At 38.1% G+C, this 16,999-nt stretch overlaps 1 protein-coding gene across 4 annotated transcripts in view; it reads right to left on the bottom strand.

Moving 5' to 3' along the window:
* Pxn (Peroxidasin) overlaps positions 1-16,999 on the bottom strand; it is a 243,207-nt gene that overhangs the window by 24,344 nt on the left and 201,864 nt on the right. For 3 of the 4 annotated variants that reach the window (XR_011392793.1, XM_070091297.1, XM_070091298.1), the window contains exons 6-18: positions 15,117-15,188; positions 14,595-14,761; positions 12,986-13,100; positions 11,701-11,888; positions 11,270-11,430; positions 10,400-10,520; positions 8,629-8,790; positions 7,939-8,066; positions 7,470-7,621; positions 6,835-6,956; positions 2,805-2,898; positions 2,426-2,598; positions 1,774-2,007 (exon numbers count right to left, since the gene is read on the bottom strand). Coding sequence is in view for 3 of the 4 variants with exons in the window: in XM_070091297.1 (XP_069947398.1) it covers positions 1,774-2,007; positions 2,426-2,598; positions 2,805-2,898; positions 6,835-6,956; positions 7,470-7,621; positions 7,939-8,066; positions 8,629-8,790; positions 10,400-10,520; positions 11,270-11,430; positions 11,701-11,888; positions 12,986-13,100; positions 14,595-14,761; positions 15,117-15,188 (1,889 nt within the window). In the remaining variant the exon portion in view is untranslated. The remainder of the gene's footprint in view (positions 1-1,773; positions 2,008-2,425; positions 2,599-2,804; positions 2,899-6,834; positions 6,957-7,469; positions 7,622-7,938; positions 8,067-8,628; positions 8,791-10,399; positions 10,521-11,269; positions 11,431-11,700; positions 11,889-12,985; positions 13,101-14,594; positions 14,762-15,116; positions 15,189-16,999) is intronic. The other variant, XM_070091299.1, reaches the window with a different exon arrangement.

Genomic DNA, 16,999 nt, shown 5'->3' with positions numbered 1-16,999 from the left:
TTTTTAATACTTGACGTGCTGTTGGAGTGTGAGCAAAGTAACATTTATGAAGGGGTTCAGGGAAACCGGCAGGCCGGACTTGAGTCCTGGAGATGGGAAGTACAGTGCCTGCACTCTGAAGGAGGGGTGTTAATGTTGCAGTTTAAAAACTGTAGTGTAAAGCACCCTTCTGGCAAGACAGTGATGGAGTAAATGATGGTGAAAGTTTTTCTTTTTCTGGCCACCCTGCCTTGGTGGGAATGAGCCAGTGTGATAATAAAAAAATAAAAAAATATGAAATACTATTAGGCAGAGAAAAGGCATGACTGGAAATTGCACACTTAATTAGGACACATATATTAAGTGATAATTATTCATTTAAGTGGCAAATAAGTGAAATAAGCTAAGCAATGAAAAAATGAAATCATACTCATGTCAGGTAGTTGAAAGTAAAGAGATGAGACCACAAACTGGAACTCTCTTTTCCCCAATAAATTCAAGTCATTATTCCTCTCTTCTGCATTCCCACATATATACATACATACAAGTTAAGAGGCAGGGCAAGGCTCTGAGAACTGAACCCTGTAGCCACAAATAGGCAAGTATGTACACACACTGGTAAAAAAAATTGTTTTTGTCAAGTAAGACAAGCTTATATTAGTTTAAATATTAAGAGATTAATATATATTGCTAACTAAATTATGGATGACTTTAGATGGATTGGGTATGGTTAAATTGCATTACATATTACATGATACCTCTCATATCCAAACTATATGGGCCGAGACTGGTTTGGAAACATGGAGTTTCCGGATACATGAGGGGGAAAAAATGCGCATCCGTGCCATCATATCGCTATCCCTACCCCGTCATATCACCATCAGTGACAGCTTTGTAGGTTTAAAAAACAAGTCCAATGTTGTCTGGCAGTGGGACCAGATACTGTCGTCTGGCGGTAGGACCAGATACTGTCATCTGGCAGTGGAACCAGACACTCTGGGCTTGAATAACAGCCTCCCGGATTTTACAGACCACAGGACCATAACTTTTCAAATGGGCTGTGGACAGTGGATGCTCCAAATACTCCAAAAGTGTTTCAACACCTGGCCTTGCTGCTGGAGTTTTTGGTCTTGGAGGCATTGGGTCGTCGTCGTCACTTTCAGAATGTTTTGGGTGCAATACTGATTCTGCAATTTCTGCATCCGTCAGAGATTGCACACTAGGGCCATCTTTGTCACATTCTAGCCAGTCCTTCAAGCCGTCTTCTGTAGTATTTTCCCCAGCCTTGGACCAACTTGCATCTATGTGAGACAATATTTCCCTCTTTTTTTCTAGAGTAAGCACATTCCTGGCCCTCTTTGGTTTCATACACAAGACAGCTAGGACAAAACACAGCTGTAATAATGCTAAAAGGAAGGCAAAGAGTGCAGCTCCTAGTGGCCAACCGGTACACTAAAGTGTGCAACAACTTTGATTCAGCCTTCTGCAGTATCTGAACGGCTGTTTGGATGTTTTGGTAATAATTTTAAAATTTTGCCCTTTCCCAGGGCCTGTTCGGATACTGGTGAGGTTCAGATAATGACAGGCTGGATATGCGAGGTATCACTGTATGTACATTTTAGCAAGATTAGGCGAGACTGCCAAGTTTTTGGTTAAAATAATAAAAACTTGCTTACCATGTTAATTTACATGAATGTGTCTATCAATCCATAAAAAAAAAAAATCTTGTTAGGGCTTATCTTGTACATAAATTAATATTTTTTCTTAGTCTATATAACTTTACCAGTGACTAACCAACAGGTGTATTAAATCCATTTTCATAAACAGGAGCCAAAACACGTCTGAAGCCCGTCAAGGATGCTCCCCACAGTGGGTTGCGGAGATTGTTGCAAGTGCCATCAATAGTGCGGTATTTTGCATGAAAGCACATGTCATCACAGTAGACCGTTCGACGATGTGCCAAGCACCCAGAGAGGTTCCTCAGCAAATACAACTTTTCAGGAGAAAGAAGATCCTGGTAGCTGAACGCTGCCAAAAGTGCAGCAATGTGAATGTCGGTGCCATAGACACATACAGTACTATATACATTTACTATAGTTACACTTACCTATTTTTATTATACCTCTATTGTACATTTTTGTAAAAGACTTGAACAAAATCACTATTTCAGTATATATTTCTGTGCATTTAGAGATAAGTGATACATAAAGGGTTTTCTATATCTAGAACAGCTTTTCTTGATAATCTTGGTCTTAATTTTTAATATGCTTTTGGTGACACATTGAAGAGAATCTGTCTAAAATGCCAGCCAATAAGACTAAATGAATCCAATATGAAAATATGCTATAGTCAAATTATTATATAACTAAATTATATTTAGTGGATATTTTTATAGTGTACAAAAAGTTGATTACTTTTTCACAGCAGGTTTTCATTCTTAACTCACTTGTAAGATTAAACACCATGCCTGATTCCACATGCCTCATTACAATTTTAAGAGTCTGCTCAATCATTTCAGTCGCCCTTGCTATCTCCCGTCCATCAGAAGAAGGGAAACGGAATATGCGAAGCAACTCATGAGGATGAGGTGAACGACTCCTGTCACGCTGAAACAACTGGCTGTGGAGTAATGTAATATTGTATAACCACTTGTGACCTAACTTATTTACTAGTATATACAGTATATTGGTACAGTATCTAGATAGATATAGCTTTACAATATGTAGGATACTGATGTACATTCATGAAGAGAGACTTTTCTATGACTGATTTATGGAAATGGAAGTAGAGAAAACTTAGGCTTTTAAAAATATAGAACAATAAACCTTATAGTGTCATTGACAGCTCTGTTAACTTGGTGACGCGCTTCCTCAAAACTCTGCTGCAGAAACTGGTCTCCGATATGAGGTCTTGGGTCCTCTGTAAATAATCACAGTTTAACAGCACTACATACATAGGTGTACCTTATAAAAGATTAAAAACTGCTTTCTCATATCAAGTCTGAAAATTATATTATCCAACTTGCTAAATAATTTAGATTATTTAGTTTACTCAAAGAATTATGGATCACTTCTGAAAGTACAGTAATTCTGCAAAATTACTAAATGAGTATGCTGAAAATTACATTCCATATTCTAAGCAGGTAGTAGGTTGGTAGACAGCAACCACCCAGGGAAGTACTACCGTCCTGCCAGATGACTGTGAAACAGAAACCTGTAATTGTTTTGCATGATGGTAGGGTTGCTGGTGTCTTTCTGTCTCATAAACACGCTAGATAACAGGGATATCTTGCTACTCCAACTTACACTTTGGTCACACTTCACAGACACACACATGCATATATATATATATATACATACATCTAGGTTTTTCTCCTTTTTCTACATAGCTCTTGTTCTTCTTTATTTCTTCTATTGTCCATGGGGAAGTGGAAAAGAATCTTTCCTCCGTAAGCCATGCGTGTCGTATGAGGCGACTAAAATGCCGGGAGCAATGGGCTAGTAACCCCTTCTCCTGTAGACATTTACTAAAAAAGAGAAGAAAAACTTTATAAAACTGGGATGCTTAAATGTGCGTGGATGTAGTGCGGATGACAAGAAACAGATGATTGCTGATGTTATGAATGAAAAGAAGTTGGATGTCCTGGCCCTAAGCGAAACAAAGCTGAAGGGGGTAGGGGAGTTTCAGTGGGGGGAAATAAATGGGATTAAATCTGGAATATCTGAGAGAGTTAGAGCAAAGGAAGGGGTAGCAGTAATGTTGAATGATCAGTTATGGAGGGAGAAAAGAGAATATGAATGTGTAAATGCAAAAATTATGTGGATTAAAGTAAAGGTTGGATGCGAGAATTGGGTCATAATAAGCGTGTATGCACCTGGAGAAGAGAGGAATGCAGAGGAGAGAGAGAGATTTTGGGAGATGTTAAGTGAATGTATAGGAGCCTTTGAACCAAGTGAGAGAGTAATTGTGGTAGGGGACCTGAATGCTAAAGTAGGAGAAACTTTTAGAGAGGGTGTGGTAGGTAAGTTTGGGGTGTCAGGTGTAAATGATAATGGGAGCCCTTTGATTGAACTTTGTATAGAAAGGGGTTTAGTTATAGGTAATACATATTTTAAGAAAAAGAGGATAAATAAGTATACAAGATATGATGTAGGGCAAAATGACAGTAGTTTGTTGGATTATGTATTGGTAGATAAAAGACTGTTGAGTAGACTTCAGGATGTACATGTTTATAGAGGGGCCACAGATATATCAGATCACTTTCTAGTTGTAGCTACACTGAGAGTAAAAGGTAGATTGGATACAAGGAGAATAGAAGCATCAGGGAAGAGAGCGGTGAAGGTTTATAAACTAAAAGAGGAGGCAGTTAGGGAAAGATATAAACAGCTATTGGAGGATAGATGGGCTAATGAGAGTATAGGCAATGGGGTTGAAGAGGTATGGGATAAGTTTAAAAATGTAGTGTTAGAGTGTTCAGCAGAAGTTTGTGGTTACAGGAAAGTGGGTGCGGGAGGGAAGAGGAACGATTGGTGGAATGATGATGTAAAGAGAGTAGTAAGGGAGAAAAAGTTAGCATATGAGAAGTTTTTACAAAGTAGAAGTGATGCAAGGAGGGAAGAATATATGGAGAAAAAGAGAGAGGTTAAGAGAGTGGTGAAGCAATGTAAAAAGAGAGCAAATGAGAGAGTGGGCTCAATGTTATCAACAAATTTTGTTGAAAATAAGAAAAAGTTTTGGAGTGAGATTAACAAGTTAAGGAAGCCTAGAGAACAAATGGATTTGTCAGTTAAAAATAGGAGAGGAGAGTTATTAAATGGAGAGTTAGAGGTATTGGGAAGATGGAGGGAATATTTTGAGGAATTGTTAAATGTTGATGAAGATAGGGAAGCTGTGATTTCGTGTATAGGGCAAGGAGGAACAGCATCTTGTAGGAGTGAGGAAGAGCCAGTTGTGAGTGTGGGGGAAGTTCGTGAGGCAGTAGGTAAAATGAAAGGGGGTAAGGCAGCCGGGATTGATGGGATAAAGATAGAAATGTTAAAAGCAGGTGGGGATATAGTTTTGGAGTGGTTGGTGCAATTATTTAATAAATGTATGGAAGAGGGTAAGGTACCTAGGGATTGGCAGAGAGCATGCATAGTTCCTTTGTATAAAGGCAAAGGGGACAAAAGAGAGTGCAAAAATTATAGGGGGATAAGTCTGTTGAGTATACCTGGTAAAGTGTATGGTAGAGTTATTATTGAAAGAATTAAAAGTAAGACTGAGAATAGGATAGCAGATGAACAAGGAGGCTTTAGGAAAGGTAGGGGGTGTGTGGACCAGGTGTTTACAGTGAAACATATAAGTGAACAGTATTTAGATAAGGCTAAAGAGGTCTTTGTGGCATTTATGGATTTGGAAAAGGCGTATGACAGGGTGGATAGGGGGGCAATGTGGCAGATGTTGCAGGTGTATGGTGTAGGAGGTAGGTTACTGAAAGCAGTGAAGAGTTTTTACGAGGATAGTGAGGCTCAAGTTAGAGTACATAGGAAAGAGGGAAATTATTTCCCAGTAAAAGTAGGCCTTAGACAAGGATGTGTGATGTCACCGTGGTTGTTTAATATATTTATAGATGGGGTTGTAAGAGAAGTAAATGCGAGGGTCTTGACAAGAGGCGTGGAGTTAAAAGATAAAGAATCACACATAAAGTGGGAGTTGTCACAGTTGCTCTTTGCTGATGGCACTGTGCTCTTGGGAGATTCTGAAGAGAAGCTGCAGATTGGTGGATGAATTTGGTAGGGTGTGCAAAAGAAGAAAATTAAAAGTGAATACAGGAAAGAGTAAGGTTATGAGGATAACAAAAATATTAGGTGATGAAAGATTGGATATCAGATTGGAGGGAGAGAGTATGGAGGAGGTGAATGTATTCAGATATTTGGGAGTGGACGTGTCAGCGGATGGGTCTATGAAGGATGAGGTGAATCATAGAATTGATGAGGGGAAAAGGGTGAGTGGTGCACTTAGGAGTCTGTGGAGACAAAGAACTTTGTCCTTGGAGGCAAAGAGGGGAATGTATGAGAGTATAGTTTTACCAACACTCTTATATGGGTGTGAAGCATGGGTGATGAATGTTGCAGTGAGGAGAAGGCTGGAGGCAGTGGAGATGTCATGTCTGAGGGCAATGTGTGGTGTGAATATAATGCAGAGAATTCGTAGTTTGGAAGTTAGGAGGAGGTGCGGGATTACCAAAACTGTTGTCCAGAGGGCTGAGGAAGGGTTGTTGAGGTGGTTCGGACATGTAGAGAGAATGGAGCGAAACAGAATGACTTCAAGAGTGTATCAGTCTGTAGTGGAAGGAAGGCGGGGTAGGGGTCGGCCTAGGAAAGGTTGGAGGGAGGGGGTAAAGGAAGTTTTGTGTGCGAGGGGCTTGGACTTCCAGCAGGCGTGCGTGAGCGTGTTTGATAGGAGTGAATGGAGACGAATGGTTTTTAATACTTGACGTGCTGTTGGAGTGTGAGCAAAGTAACATTTATGAAGGGGTTCAGGGAAACCGGCAGGCCGGACTTGAGTCCTGGAGATGGGAAGTACAGTGCCTGCACTCTGAAGGAGGGGTGTTAATGTTGCAGTTTAAAAACTGTAGTGTAAAGCACCCTTCTGGCAAGACAGTGATGGAGTGAATGATGGTGAAAGTTTTTCTTTTTCGGGCCACCCTGCCTTGGTGGGAATCGGCCAGTGTGATAATAAAATAAATAAATATTCTAAGCATTCAAAATTTTAGTCTAGCCTGAGCAAGGCAGTGATACCACATTTACCATCACTCCTCCTTAGCAAGAAATGGTGATGAACAAAGACGTGATCATACAACATTAATCCACTTACCTGCTACAGTAACTCTAGCGTTGGCAGTGGCATACCCAACATGGTTCTGAGCGCTACATTCATACATCCCTGCATCATCTTCAGTTACATTGTATACAAACAATGATCCATCACTCTCAATACTGTGGAAAGAATCACATATTAGTACAGTACATGGGAGCCATTTATCGATAGACAATTAAGTTGGATATTTAAGGCTGTTTTCAAACAGCATGAAGTATGTTTTGTCTATGTTGAGAGTGAGTTTATTGGTCATCATCCAAGTATATATTTTTAGCAACTTGTTGTTTACAGTGTCTCTAGGTATAGCTGGGTTTGAGTGGGAGTAGACTAAGTAGTGTTGTCTGCAAACAGAACTGGTTTAAGGAGTAGAGATGCATTGGGGAGATCAGATGTAGATGAGAAAGAGGAGTGAGCCTAGGACACTACCCTGGGGTACTCTGACAGCTACAGAATGGATAGTGGAGTTGCTTAATAGATTTAACACAAGCAAGCATGTGTGAAGTGTGCAAAATAGTGCAAATATTCAAAGGACCCAATGAGATTTTAGGTCTGCTTAATTTCCACAGTATTTCAAGAATTCATTGCAAGGTTTTAAATCCTTGAAAAGTAACTAGAGAGCTGCTGTTGCCTACCTATGTTTGTTATCAGCTTCCATAGTATGACCATCCTTCCGCCAACTAATTAATGGTTTTGGTCGACCATCAGCTTTACAAGGTAACACAATTACTTCTTGACCTGTAACTGCTGAGACATCTCGAGGTTCTTTGCGTATAACAGGAGCTACCTAGTAAGACAACTATATTTGAAAAAAAATAATACAGTGCAGTATATATCAATAGGAAAACTTTAAATCCATGTGGGTCAGAGTACAGGGAATAGGAAATAATCAGATTTAATCCAAGGAAGGGGAGAATAGCTCCAATCAATCTTCCACCAGCATCACTGCACCCCCCCTTGAAGGGAGGAAAAATTATAATGATGAATTATTCACATACTATACTTTTAATATTTTAAAAGATGAAACTATAGATCACTGTACATGTTACTCATGGTGTGTAAAACATCTTACATAACAAAATAATCTATTAATCAGGTGATTACATTTATTTTTACCTTATCCCGAACATAGAGTGTTGCTGATGCTTCCTGCATACCTGCAGCATTCTGAGCACGGCAGGTATATTCTCCCTCATCTGCAGGTTTAACATGCTGCACGCCAAGACTAATACCTGCATAAGCATACAATTACTTTAGTGTTTGTTTAAATGAATGAACAATACTCATCCAATATTTTTTACACAGTTTATCGTTAAAGGCTAAGAGCTGTTACCCTATGTTGGTTCATGTCAGAGTTTGGCCACAATTATGGTTTTCCACAACCCAGGATGTGACTCACAGCACTTGACTAATACCTAAAACACGAACACAGGATCATAGTTGGAAATTACACACCCACATGAACCACAGGGACATTAGGAAATATTTCTTTAAGGTAAGAGTGACAAAAAAGTGAAGCTAAGCAGTAACACAGTGGAAGCAAGTTTCATACAAGGGTTCAAAAATAGATAAGACATGGCTCAATCATATCAGATGGATAAATAGCAGGGCTCATCCCCTGCAACTCAAACAGGTCATTATAAGTATATTCACCTGTCATTTCTGAAATAATTATAGTGTAGTTCTTTAACCATGTTTTTATGTCTTTAAATAATGAACAAAGATTTTATCAAGAGTAATATGTTCTATGCCAAAAAAAAAAAGTTACTCTAATTTGCATATTTCAGAACTCACCATGTAAAGAAATAGTCAGACTTCCAAAAGGAACAATGGGTTGACCATCTTTAAACCAGGAGATGATGGGAGGGGGAACCCCATCAGCCTGGCATGTGAACTGGATGCTTGAACCTGGACTAGCATACTTGTCATCAGGCTCTACTATTAACTTGGGTGCAACTGGAATATATTAAATAAAACAGAAGATATAATAAAACAATCAACACTTACTGTATATAAACATATTCGCCATACATTTAATTGTGTTACGATATAATTGAGTGATTGTTAATTAGTGCTGTACTATTACATTTATTAACACCTCTTTCTTTCTTTCAATGCACTGGCCGTATCCCACCGAGGCAGGGAGGCCCAAAAGGAAAAGCAAAAGTTTCTCCTTTTACATTTGGTAATATATACAGGAGAAGGGGTTACAAACCCCTTGCTCCTGGCATTTTAGTCGCCTCTTGTGACACACAAGGCTTACGGAGGAAGAATTCTGTTCTACCTCCCCATAGAGATAAGAGAAAACAAACAAGGACAAGAACCAGTAAGAAAAATAAAAGAAAACCCAGAGGGGTGTGTATATATATATATGCTTGTACATACATGTGTAGTGTGACCTAAATGTAAGCAGAAGTAGCAGCACATACCTGAAACCTTGCATGTTTATGAGACAGAAAAAAGACACCAGCAATCCTACCATCCTGTAAAACAATTACAAGCTTCCGTTTTACACTCGCTTGGCAGGACAACAGTACCTCCCTGGGTGGATGCTGTCTACCAACCTACTACCTTATCTTTACCTTTTACCACTTTTTAATTCTATCAAATATGACAAAAACCTACACAAATAACCCGCACATAAAAGAGAGAAGCTTACGACGACGTTTCGGTCCGACTTGGACCGAAATTCTCATTACTGGCTATTCTAATTATTACTTCTTTCATTATTTTGATCCTTCTTTAAACTATCCCCTTATTAAAGACCTAAGGTGCTCCCATTCTTTTCACATATACTTGTTAATGCAATTATCCAAGAATTTCTTCACAGAGCTCTGCACAACTCATTGTGTTGTGACCATGAAGAGAGGCTGCTTTATTATGAAAAAATTATATATTTTTAATGATAAACTCTGAATACAAGTTTTTTTGTTTGATAGTTACTGCCACACCTCTTGACAGAAGAAGAATTACTGCTAATTTCTGAGAATCTGGACAAGTGAGATAGTGACAATAAGGAAAAGACCTTGATAGGAATGGCAGAAGGCTTTGGTAAAGAGTTTGAGAATATACAGTATAAGACAGAGAACTGTAGCTTTTCATTTTCTTAATGAACTGGCAATATCCCACCGATGCAGGGTGCCCTAAAAAGGAAAACAAAATTTTTCTTATTAAATTTAGTAAGTTATGCAGGAGTGGATATACAGCCTCTCCTCACTTAGTGACATACTCATTTACCGACACCATGGACTTATGATAGGCTCTATGACTAGTATTCATACCCAAATAATGTATATTAGAGCTGATTTCCTCTATTCTGTTTATTTCAGCATACAGTACACTACCGCATAAAAATTTAAAAATATACCAGAAATGTTATAAATGGTGCAAAGGTGACATTAAAATAATGTCAAAGATGGTTGACACAAACTCATTACCATTATAGTATGCTCCTCACTTATTGATGAATTCATTTAACGACGTGGTCTCAAAAACAGAACTCCATCGTTAAGTGAGGAGAGGCTATAAAAGTATAACATGCAAATAATCCATGAAATCTATTTACCAAGAACTCTAAGGGTAGCAGTTGCAGCAATTCGACCAAGGTGGTTAGCTGCAGTACATCGATAGGTCGCGGAATCATTTCGTATCGCTGAGGAGATGGAAAATGTCCCACGACTAGATACCTGTACATATGCATAAATAAACAGATTAAGTCCTAATTCTACTTTGTGTTGTCATCATGCAGAAATAATTGATATGACAATATAGGTTCAAGAGAACGGGGCGTGACAGCTTGCCATTTTTTATTAATGAAATGATAAAAAAGTGAATGATAAAACATTCAAGATATAATGAAGGAAAATGTAATGGCATAATAAATGATAGAGAATATGTTTCAACCTAACTGGGAATGCTTCATTCCCTGTCTATTTCCACAGAAATGTTTCCTCCACATACATTGGGAGGTAAAGCTTCCAGCAACAAATCAATGTCTATGATAATACATGTATGTCCCATTTGTTTACTGAGAACAAATGAAAGTGACTAGAAACTAGAAATGAATGAAATGTGACTTAAAAGATACAACCATTATGCTGTATCATTATTATTATAATCAAAAAGAAGCACTAAACCTACAAGGGTCATACAGAGTTATTATGCTGCAGAGAACTTTGTTTAACCCTAAGAATCAGAAAGAACCCGTACTGTACAGTGTAAGTACCTGTCCACAATTTATAACAAAGATGGAAGGAACCAAGATTTTCAAATACATATTTGAAAGAATCTTTATTAATACGCACTACAATAATCCATATACCTTTTAGCATATCCCTAAAGTAAAATAAGGTCTATAAGTAAATAATATGAGCATGGCTGGAGGCCTTGTACTGTATACATGAACCTTATCAGATAATGAATAATGGTCACCAACCTGAATCCTTGGACCTTCAATTATTGGGTCATCATTTCTTGTCCATATGACATCAGGTTTGGGAATTCCCGATGCCTGGCATTCTATTTCAACAGGCAAACCTTCAGTCACATTCACATCACTTGGCAGCCGAAGGAAACGAGGCTTGACGTGAGCTGAAACTGAACAGTGGTGCAACAATTTTGAGTATTTTTCCAGATATGAAAATATATGTCAATATACTATATGTACTTTTGCATACTTGTACCTAAATAAACTTACACAGTGCTGGCATGCAGGTACACATTAAAATCACTAAGTGTCTTATTAGTCTTGAGGACACCATATTAATAATGATAATAATAATAATAATACACAATAATAAATCACTCTGAGGCACATTAAATGAGGTATATTACACTAATATAAACATTTTCATTAATCTTACTTACAATGTTCATCTCTGACTTCATCCTGCTGCTCTTCAGGTGCCATTTTAGCTTTACGAGATTTAACTTCCCCCATGGGATTTGTGGCCATGCACTCATAAAATCCCACGTCATCATCCTGGGTGTTTTCAATCATTAACGTTCCATCGGTGAGGATGTTGTAGCGCTCATTGTCACCTATCACCTCATTACTGTGATGTAAAATATATCATATCATAACTGTCTTGAATTTAAAAATTTAATCAAGAATTTTTTAGCATCACTGAATACATAAAAGATACAGTACAATATCATTGTAATGCACCTTGAACTGTATACCTTGCAGCTAGATCAATTTACCTGCAAACTCACGACCCAAATCACTTACATATTATGAACTACACCCCTGTTTAAATTAAAAAGCAACAAAGGCACAAATTGTAAGGGAGAAGTATATCATTGAAATATTCATATACTTTTACCAAAGCATTACATAAGAAAAAACAATTATGTACTATATATTCAACATATACGTACAAAATGGCGAAAATTTTGAAGTAGCCGAGAACAGCTTGTTTGGATACTACCCATATATGTTACCAGAACTTATTTTTCTTAATTTATGTACATTATAGCTTAAAAGAAAACTACTGACTTTGTCTCCATATTTATCTTTTCTTGTTAATAAAGTTGTAAAAGATATTCAGGTCAGCGTTTTATTTTTCCACTGATTTTTCAGTAAGATGTAAAATTAAATACAGTTTCATTCTCAAGTTACAGTCTTGTAAATCTTAGTTAAGATATTTATTGTCTACATTTCTTTTTTCTTTTTTTTTTTTAACAAGTCGGCCGTCTCCCACCGAGGCAGTACATATATGCATAAAAAAATTACTTTGGCTATGCATAAATATTCCACTTCCACTAATGAATTTTCCATATTTATTTTTTCAGTTATTTCTCTAAAAATACAGATAAAAGAAAAAGTATGATTTGACCATGAAGAGCAGCTAGGTAATTTCATGCCAATCATTACTTGCTGTAATGGTCATTTTATTTTTTCAACAAGTCGGCCCATCTCCCACTGAGGCAGGTGACCCAAAAAGAAAGAAAATCCCCAAAAAGAAAATACTTCCATCATCATTCAACACTTTCACCCCACTCACACATAATCACCGTCTCTGCAGAGGCACTCAGATACGACAGTTTAGAAGTCCCTCCAAAATGTCAATATCCCAAACCCCTCCTTTAAAGTGCATGCAAAATAATTCATCAACAAATGTCCAATACACTTTCATCTTTCACCACTTACTTATGGAACCATACGACCTCAGGCTGTGGATCACCATCAACTTTGCATGTGAAATACGCAGTGCCTCCGAATTTGACATCCACATCAGTGGGTCCCTCCTTGATGAATGGTTTACCTGTGTGACCAACAGTATACAGGTTAATAATGAGAACTAGGAAATACTCTCTACCCCTACTAATTTAACAGCTGATGTGGGTGCTAGGGCTTATGCTTGTCTGAGTGGTGTGCAGACGTCTTGCTTTTGCCTCAGCAACGGTAACAAATTTCTCCCACTGTCCCTGAAACACTTGCCCTCATTTTATTCTACCCATTGAGCACATAAAAGGCTGGGGCACCATTCATCAACTCCATTTTCCCACTGTGAATATTTTATGATTTTGAAGAAAAATCAGTTACTAAGGTGGGAATGTTGGTGTCCCATTCTGCGGAGACTTGGACAAGTGAATCCACCTGAATTAAATGTGACCTAAGTGCTCCTTTTCTATTTTCAAAGAGAACTTGTTCTCTTTCTTTCTGACCAGTTTTGGGCAATATTTCTTCCCCAGACACTGGGAAGCAGGGCTTGAATTGGTGTAAGTTACTAATGGCCTTGTAAATCCTTAATAACCACATGATGTGCTACCATGTGTCCATGACCCCTCACCCTTGTGGTTCTTGCCTTTCTGAACATCTGTTATCCTTAAATTAACATTCCATCTTCCTTTTAGGCACTTGATACAACATTATTTTGTAAGTTTTAAGATTTTTTAATGAACTATACATTTTTTTTTTTTAACACGTCCGCCGTTTCCCACCAAGGCAGGTGACCCAAAAAGAAAGAAAAACCCAAAAAGAAAGAAAAAACTTTTGTCATCATTCAACACTTTCACCATCACTCATACATAATAACAGTCTTTGCAGAGGAGCTCAGATACGACAGCTTAGATGTCCCTCCAAATTGCCAATATCCTAAACCCCTCCTTTAAAGTGCAGGCATTGTATGTACCTCCCATTTCCAGGACTCGAGTCCGTCTAACCGGTTTCCCTGAATCCCTTCACAAAATATTACCCTGCTCACACTCCAACAGCTCATCAGGTCCCAAAAACCATTCGTCTCCATTCACTCCTAACACGTTCATGCACGCTTGCTGGAAGTCCAAGCCCTTCGCCCACAAAACCTATTTTGCTCCCTCCCTCCCTCCAACACTAGAGTAGTGTCTAAACTTTTTTTTCTCTGATGTAGTATCACCCTTAAAAGATTAGTATACTTTTGTGAATATGTTTGTAACATGTGCCCCTTAATGACCCCCTGTATTGCTCACTTCAATGGACTCCTGCCTCACCTGATTTCTATTTCTTTTGACTTACACCTTCAGGATTTCTGCACTGAGTACACCTCTATTTGCCCATTACTTTCCCATACCCTATCTCCTGCCCCTTACCCAGTCATCCTAATCATTGGTACCACTACTTCCCCTAAACAGTGATATCAATCTATTCTTCTATTCAATTACCCACTCCTAATTACTACCTATGTAAGCCAATGAAACCCTCACTGCTACTGGCCTTCTGACACTTGCTCATCATCCTCTGTGATCATGGCAATCAACATTCCTGGGGAAGGACTCACCGCGGCATTCAAACTCTGAGTCATTCAGGGAAGTAAGGCTCTTGCCCTGAAGCACTGACGGAAACTGACAAGTGGCGGCAACTTGAGTAGTATGTTGTTTTTCCTTCACCATATTGGCCAGCCACATCAGTTGACAGTCGCACACCAGGGCATTAGAGTCCAGTCGCCTGCAATTAAGAAGAGAGTTAATGTGACAGTGTAAATACTGTAGATGAATGGTTCAGAGAACCGACACGTTGATAAATTAGACACATGTGCAACTCTTGGGTATCTTTATTGATGGACTGACCACATCGACTCAAGGTTGAGGGACTGATTAGCTCATTCTTCTCCTGTTCTTCACGTTTCTCCTTTGTATGGACTGATGAAGCCACTGTGTGGCGAAACGTTTCCTCAATAAAGATACCCAAGAGTTGCACATGTGTCTAATTTATCAGTGTACACTACTGTAGACAAGATGTTCCTCATTCATACTAATTTTAAACACAATAATGTAATAATTAAAGTGGTATTAATACTTACAGTCGTCTAAGTGCTTGGAGGTTTGCAAAGGCACCTTGGGGTACCCTCTGGAGACGGTTGTTGTGTAGGAACCTGCAAGTAGGAATGCTATTACACAGTGGCTGTGGTACACACAATCTACCTACCACTATGCTGTCCTCTACATATGCATGCAGCATTATACTGTATATCTAAGTTTTTGTCTATTAGCCAAGATAGGAATGTAACAGTTACACCCTATATAAGACTATAGTTTTAATATAAGACTATATAGTGTACTCCATAGTATTAATAAGAAGCTATAATGTGTGTATTATCTATGTATATGTGTGTATGTATATGTATAAGTATGTATGTATATGTATAAGTATGTATGTATATGTATAAGATGTATGTATATGTATAAGTATGTATGTATATGTATAAGTATGTATGTATAAGTATGTATGTATGTATGTATGTATATATGTATGTATGTATATCGTAGCACTGCCCCAAATTATTACACAATAATGAAGCAGTCTTTTATAGATAATTTTCGGTCTGAGGTTTGGTTTACACACTGCTGGCTATATATACGACAGAAGCATTAAACCCCTTGGAATCATGTAGTACCTAGGTAACGAGGGGCAATCGGGTTCAATCCAAGGAAGAGGATATCAATTCCAATTCTTTGGATTAAGATCCCCTCACCAGCATCAAGCAACTTCCCTTGAGGGATCCATATAATGGATAACAAGGGGCCTTACCCAAAATATGCACAAAGATATGTAATTCCAGGGCAGACTCAACACCCTATACTCTGTCTACTACTAGGCAGAACTCGTGCATTTTTTTTACTTATTAATATCGGATTCTTTTGCGAGTTTACGATGTATGACCCTTACGGGTTTAGAGCTTAGGATTATAATTTCGAGTCTGACCAAAATTTATTAATAATGTCCAATATTAGGTTAGTTTTGTCATGGCCACTGTTTTATATTGTGAAAATGTAAGAAACAAAAACCTAGTCTAAGCTTAAATAACCTAACCTTACTCCGCCAGCGGTATATATGAAACTGGCTCACCTTTGTGTCTACATTAGCTGTCACTGGCCACGAGCGTCAATGCTAACCTTTTATTGGCCTTAATGTTCTGCATGTCCCAAAATAAATGTATAAATTTTGCTAATCTCTCAAAAGAACAATTTGTTTTGGAATGGCTCTCTGGCCATATGCTTCCGTCACTAGTTTGCCCAAGTCTTATTCAACTAGTTATAAGCAGAAGTGTCATGTTAACAGAATTTTAACCAAATTGAGGCTGTGTATTTTTTAATTATATTTCAGTTTATATAATTATATTATATCTTATATAGTCGTTTCATTTTGATAGCATAAATATAGTATGTTTCTCTTTTACAACACGCATGAACAGCGGATCAAAAAGGGACTTACAAGTAACAAAACGAATAATAAGCGCCAAGGATACTGAAAGCGAAAATATGTATGAGTATCCCCTACCACCTGAATAATAGAAAATGCTCATATAAGAAAACGGAAACTTTTACGAGGAACTATTTTATTCCAGCTTTTACCAATAAAAAGTTATAATTATATTCATTTCATCACTGTTCCAGTTAGCTCTACACACTGAATTTCTTTTAAGCGAAAATTAATTATAAGTAAAAAGAAACCTGGTTTTTTACCAGGCCACGGGGGAGATGACTCAGGAAATCGCCTTCAAGGAACGTGTTCCCATTAGACACCTACTGTCCCTGTCCCTGTTCACCCATCAGTAAAATGGGTACCTGGGTGTTAGTCGACTGGTGTGGGTCGCATCCTGGGACAAAACTGACCTAATTTGCCCGAACTGTTCAGCATAACAAGGGGCTTTTTATATAGTACTATGTCATCGACGTCAGCTAG

The sequence above is a fragment of the Cherax quadricarinatus genome, chromosome 35 (genome assembly GCF_038502225.1).
Source record: "Cherax quadricarinatus isolate ZL_2023a chromosome 35, ASM3850222v1, whole genome shotgun sequence".
In the NCBI taxonomy this organism is placed as follows: domain Eukaryota; kingdom Metazoa; phylum Arthropoda; class Malacostraca; order Decapoda; family Parastacidae; genus Cherax; species Cherax quadricarinatus.
Note: the sequence above shows the minus strand (reverse complement) of the source record. Positions and strands in the feature narration are given on the sequence as shown.